Raw genomic sequence first — 6722 nt, 5'->3', positions numbered from 1 at the left:
AATTAGTAAGGTTGTTTGATGTTAGTTATTATTTGTCTCTTTCTTTTATTTGTTTTTCTCCAACCTGTTAGTGGAGGTTTTTATCTCTGTTGGTTGAGAATTAAATTAAAAAAAAAAAAAAAAAAAAAAAAAAAAATGCCCCTGGGTCTGGTTTCCACGAGACATATTTTGTTAATTGTATATTCAGTCTTGTTGCAAATAGATCAACATGTGGTTTTTCGAAAACTGTAAAAACTTTCTATTCCAAAGTTTCATTAAGCTTCCATTCTAACTCGTCCTCAAATTTACGCGACTTTCGATCGGCTATAAGATTATTTTTGCCAGGCAAATGTACTGCTGACAGCCATAGTTTCCTATCTATTGCCCATTTCCAAATTATTTTGGCTAGGTCATTAGAGCTGTCTGATTTTGTACCACCCATATTGTTTATATAAGTGATGGCAGTAACATTGTCAAGCTTTAGTCTAATATGGCAATCATTCATATGTTTACAGAATGATTTCAAATTAAGAAAGGCTGCATTTAGTTCGAGATAATTCATATTGAAACTGTTAGTTGTTGTTAAATCATTAATTTACCATCGACCTCCAATATGAACTTTGCCGTTTGTGCCTCCCCAACCTGCTCCACTAGCATCCGAAAAGCAGGGTTTGGTTTGATTATTTTTCTAGTCATCGTCTGCACATTTTCTTGCCACCATTGTATGTCCTTTCGCATCCTGGACGTTATAATTATCTTAGCATCGAAATTTCCCCGATTTTGCCTAAGTGCCTGTATTTTTCCCTCTCCAGCACTTTGTAATGTAATTTTAAAAAGTCCGATGCTGGTAAAGTGGCTACCAATTTTCCAATATAACAAGTTATTTTTCTTATTTTTCAAGATATCTTTTTTTATTTCATTAGTGTTTGTGAAAATGAAACAATTTCTTGTATTTTCCGATTGGTCAACGTTACCTTCATGTTAACGGAGTTGATAACAAAGCCCAGAAATTCTATTTTATGTGTGGGAGTAAGCACTGTATGTATGTCCAACAGTGCTTGCTCCTTAGAGTCAGAAATTAATAAATTGTCATCAGTATACGCCATTATGATAATACTGTGAGTTCTCAACACTCATAATGGCACTTTCATTAACTTTGTAAAAATTCTGGGTCCTGGTGATAACCCATTTGGTGAAACCATGAATTGCCAGAGCTTGCCTTTCCAAAAAGAATTTTAGATATTTCCAATGTTGTTCGTGAATTGGAACTGAGTAATATGCATCTCTTAAATCAATTGATGTGAAATAACAATCCTGTGTGACTAAAGAGATTGCCCTTTCGACAGAATCCATTTTCAAATGGTAATATTTGATGCTTTTGTTTAAATCTGAAAGGTCCAAAATCATTCTCATGCCCCCATCTATTTTCTTTTTTGGGGCAAGTAAATATATTTGAGATGAACTCCCCTCTCTCATGAGAGGAAGGTCTTATAACTCCTTTCATTTGTAATTTTTAAATTTCCATATCCACAGCATCTTTTTCCTGCTGTGATAGTTTGTAAGCATGAGGTACTATTTTTTGAAAGGGTGGACTATCCCCCGCAAATTCAATTTTATACCCTTTTACAATGTCTAATATCTTGTTGTCAGACGTTAGCCTTCTCCAGTGCGGAACAAATATTTCAATTGTTTCCCTATCACTGGCGATTGAGTAGTACCTACTTGTTCTAAGTTTGGGTTTTCTTTTGGTTGTCTTGTTTCTGGTGGAAGTTCTTCCTCTGTCGGTTGCCTAAAAAAGGCTTTGATGTCTGTTGATATTGGCCTTGTCTGTTCTGGTGAAAATTTACTGGTCTTTTACTGTAGGGTTTATTTGTTTTATATCTGCGGAGCATTCTCCTGTCTATCCGTCCCCCGCCAGTCTGTTGTCTTACCAGTGTCTGGGTCACCCTTCTCTTAATATTTTGCATTGTTTGTTTAAGTCGTCCCCAAACAGTTCTTTGGTTATTGGGTTGGACTGCTGGCAGATTGCTTTATATTTATCTGCAATCTGTGATTTTAAATCATCCGTCGCAACATATTTATTTTGAAGTTTACGTTGCCAAGCAATGCCAGGATATCCACCTCCTTATCACTCGGATCTTCGGTGATAGTAGTGGAAAAAGCTGAGATTATGGCGATTACATTTTTCTGTAGCCTCTGTAATCTCAAGTCTGCAGACTTTGCTGCGTGTGAAACCCCGTTCCATATTGGGCTGTTAACCTCAGGAACTACCAAATTTGGGGGTGTTGACAGGAGCCAAATATTTGGCACATGTGTCTTCAATGGTTTTTTCATCTAGCTTTTCTCTCAACATCATATTTATGGAGTCAGCCACAGCTGTTGGTAACACTGCTGATGATTCGGTTTTGAACCGAGATAGCAGACCTCCTTTGTGTGGTTGCTTTGCCTTGCCTATCTCATCCCCAGTTTCATCCGACTGGGACTGAACATCTGTGTCTTCGTGAGACGCAAGTATATACCCAATGTGATCATCATTATCAATGCACACGTCGTGCTCCTGACCTTCGTCAATACACGAGTCGTGCTCACCGAGGTCGGAATCTGTTTGATTTTTGTCATTTAATTGTTGTGTCAACAACTTTATTTTTGCCTCCATTTCGGCCAAAGGTTTATCGACAATAATAGTCTTTGTTTTCTTTTGTTTTTACCAGGAGGGTCTCCGGTGGCATTTCTCTTTTCGCTGGCGACAAGCCTAGGGGTGTCCCCTTTTTGCTTGCAGCTTTCCGACAAATCTGTGGCCGCCGAGGTTATCTCTTCTGTTGGCGGGAACTCCGTGGTGATATCGGCTAAATTTAGCCCCAAATCCAGTTCTCCGTGGATAAAACTAGACGATGTTCCACATCGATCTTTCGACATGATACTGTTGAAGTTTTTCAAATGTACCTAATAACTAATAATTGTTAAATGAATTACTTACAATAATGTAATTCCAGATTTTCTTGAAATTTCACTAGAGATGTTCATAAATACGTTCATGTCGATTCGCAGATGACCGCTCTCTGACTTGCGCATGCGCTATGCTCGCATCTCACAATAATCTACACCACGAATTACGAAGTGAAATATAGAGTTCTCTACTAGAAATTGCAAATTGCAAGTGAAGTGCTGCGAAGTACAACTGCATATAAATGTTCTTCGAACAAAAGTATTTATGCGAGTCAAGTGAAAATAATGAATAATAAAAATATACGGTAACAAATAATATGAGACACGACCCATTGTCTATATTAGAACACTGATGAGCTGACGTAGAAACATAGTAAAAACGAGCGTTGGTACCGTGTATGCCAGTCTACAACAAGCGTCGCCTAAATGTAATAATTAGCACGCTGAAATAGGCTAGTAAATAAGTTTAACTGGGTACGTAAATAATATTGGCCTCAAAATATTGTGGCTGAGACATGGGCCGATTAAACGTAGAAATAGGAAACCTAGAAATATAGTAAAAACGCTGAATAGTAATACTCGAGCGTCGCCACATGCGGACGTTGGTTGTACGTGTAGGTTAGTCTACAAACGTCGCCTAAAGTAATTGATTTTACCCGGCAGAACGAAAGAAGGAAACTCCGCTTTTCAGTCGTCTTAGGAACTCTAGCTAAGTATATCCAGGCGGACACGGCGCCCTTTTTCCACTAATGGAGGAAAACTTTATCACTAATCGGAGTCCGGTCATACGATACTACGCTTTTGTGTCTGTCATTTATTGTTTTGATTTATTTATGCCTACTTGTTTGTATCTTATCAGGGAACACTGAATTGTAATTTCACTGTTCCCTGATCTTATGGATAATGGCAGCGATTTCAACCTCCGCAAAAGGAGATTAGGCCTATGTATTCACAGTTACCGTATGTAACGGTGGCAGAAGTTTTTAAGATCCAGCCGTACGCGGCGCGGCTTTAGTGAGCAGAAAATGATACGGGAAGTAGATAAGAATTTTATTATGAAACATTCTTATGTACAAACATCACTTGCTAGACTGAGTGCAAACATCACTCGCTAGACTGAATACAGTACAATAAATATCTGAATACCCTCAGTGGGTACTGTAAGTGTCTTGTTCTTGAGTCACGTAGTGGTTCTTAAACAGTTTGGCCAAGGGTGGCGCCAGGATTTGCCGGACGGGGGAGGGGAGATCCCCGATGTCACTGCATTGCTGTAGATGTGTATAAGAGACAGCTTATGGATCTTTTATCATTTGGTGCTTTTTAGTTTTACCTTTCGGCCCTTTCATCATTACGTACGGTTCTTTTATCATTCGGTGCTTTCATGACCTTTGACTTCGGGTCAAGTGGAAAAAATCAACGGCTGTGGGATCGAGCCTAGTGGAACTTGAAAGAAGAAAAGAAAAAAAAATGAAAGAGAAGAAAGAGAGAAGGCTGTCTCTTATACACATCTAGATGTGTATAATTACATAGGCCTACAGTAATTACATAAATTTGTGTTGTAAATACATTTTAAGTGAATGCACATTGTTTTAAAACTACATATATGCAGTTCTAATTTGTGATTAAAAAATACTGTGAGTATCAGAGCTGTATTCAATGTCAATAATAATGGGTTGGAAAAGCATTGAAATCCTGAGCTAATAGGCCTACCAATAGTATGGATGAATAAAGCACAAGAATTCATAATGATGACTGTATTTTGAACTTCTTTACCGACGTCCCGTGCCGGTATGATGAGTTTTTACCAATCAAAGTATTGTTTGAAGGTTTGCATGGCGAAGTATAATATATAATTAATGCTTGCGGTACACCACGTAGATAGTTCTGAAAAGAACTTTTGTTGTTGGTTGAGAATATCTCGACGTTTCGGTTGACTTGCTTCAACCGTCTTCAGGAGAATAATATCTGCAGAGATCTCAAACAGGGAAATACTTATATGTTTGAGTGATGAGACTTGCTGCTGATTGGTTGAAAACTAAACAAAGGCTGAGCCTACCAGTGAAAAGCTACACAAAAGCTAAAATTCACGGTCTGAATAGAAGGGAGGGGCGTGGCTAGAAGCCAAGACAGTGGCATTGTTCTAGCTGGGGGAAGGAAAGCCAAAAACAATGGCATAGTTTCCAGTGTAGAGGGAAAGATTTGGCGGGAAAAATTTGGTTAAGGTCCGGTTAAACATGGACAACCAAATATCGCTGATGACAAATCCAATATCTTGATGTACTGTATCGTGTTTGTGAATTTCTATAGCTTCTCTGGTCCGTCTGGAATGCCATGATGGTACAGTGGCTATCAGTTCAGATTTATCCCAACATACACGATGTTGTTGTGTGTGGGAGTGCATGACTATAGATGACTTCTGTTGTTCCCCTCTCCTGGCATGGCCTTGGTGTTCCTTGAGCCTGGTACGGAGATCACGACCTGTTTCACCAATGTAAACCTTTCCGCATTCGCATGGTATCCGATAAACTCCTGGCTGGTGGGTTATCCTTGTGAGTTTGAAGAGTCCTTGATAGTTTGTTGGGTGCACTATGAAAAACTTTAATATCGGCTAGTTGTAGAATGCGTTGAATACGGTGAGGAAGCTGTCCCAAAAATGGTAAACATACAGACTTTCTAGGTTCCGTGTCATCTTGGCTATTGCTGCGTTTGTGTATTTTCAAATCTCTCATGTTATAACCGTTGAGTTTCAGGACTTCCTTTACATGTTGCATCTCTTTCTGGATGGAGTTGTGGTCACTGATGCTTTGTGCTCTTCTGATAAGTGTGTTGCAAACTCCTTTCTTGGTAGATGGGTGGTGAAACGAGCGTTTATTCAAATATCTGTCGGTATGAGTTGGTTTGCGGTAGACTGAATGCGATAAAATGCCTGAGATCTGCCTGGTGACCAAAACATCAAGGAAAGGTAAAGAGCGGTTGTGTTCCTCTTCCATGGTAAACAAGATAGCACCGTGCTGAGAGTTCAGGTGGTCTAGAAAACTATCTAGGTGCACCTTGCTGTGCTGCCAAATTATAAATGTGTCATCGACGTATCGTAGCCAAAGTTTGGGTTGTCGGGTGGCGGAATGAATAGCCAGCTGTTCGAATTCTTCGAGGAAGATGTTGGCAATGACTGGGGATAAAGGAGATCCCATGGCCGTGCCTTCAGTTTGTTCAAAGAATTGGTCATGCCTTGTTTACTCTCTACCAGTTTCAGATATATAACTCTACAGTACTACTATCTTGTGTTTTCTAGTATCTTTGATCAAAGATACTAAAAATACAAGATAGTATAGAATGCCGTTACTGCCTTTGGTGGCTCTTTTCTGTTCGGCGCATTTGCTATTCGGCCCTTTTAACATTACGTTCGGTGCTTTTACGTTACGTTCGGTACTTTTACATTACGTTCGGTGCTTTTTACATTACGTTCGGTGCTTTTTACATTACGTTCGGTGCTTTTTACATTACGTGCGGTGCTTTTACATTACGTTCGGTGCTTTGAACATTACGTTCGGTGCTTTTTACATTACGTTCGGTGCTTTTAACATTACGTTCTGTGCTTTTGCCACACTTCGGCTCTTTTATCATTTGGTGCTTTTACCTTTCGGCCCTTTCATCGTTACGTACGGTTCTTTTTTCATTCGGTGCTTTCATGACCTTTGACATCGGGTCAATTGGAAAAAAATCAACGGCTGTGGGCATGAGCCTAATGGAAAATCGCGCGTAACAAGGCATATTCGACATGTGATTATCTTAGTGAT

General features: G+C 39.3%; 1 protein-coding gene across 1 annotated transcript; it reads right to left on the bottom strand.

The window, feature by feature from the left end:
* Positions 1 to 5408: 5408 nt before the first annotated feature.
* Positions 5409 to 6116, bottom strand: LOC117119279. Its single transcript, XM_033264083.1, has one exon. The coding sequence runs from the start codon at positions 6114 to 6116 to the stop codon at positions 5409 to 5411; it is 708 nt and encodes a 235-aa protein (XP_033119974.1).
* Positions 6117 to 6722: the final 606 nt, after the last annotated feature.

This window comes from Anneissia japonica, unplaced genomic scaffold, assembly GCF_011630105.1.
Source record: "Anneissia japonica isolate Jap-2015-1 unplaced genomic scaffold, ASM1163010v1 scaffold288205_len162070_cov146, whole genome shotgun sequence".
Lineage (NCBI taxonomy): Eukaryota > Metazoa > Echinodermata > Crinoidea > Comatulida > Comatulidae > Anneissia > Anneissia japonica.
Note: the sequence above shows the minus strand (reverse complement) of the source record. Positions and strands in the feature narration are given on the sequence as shown.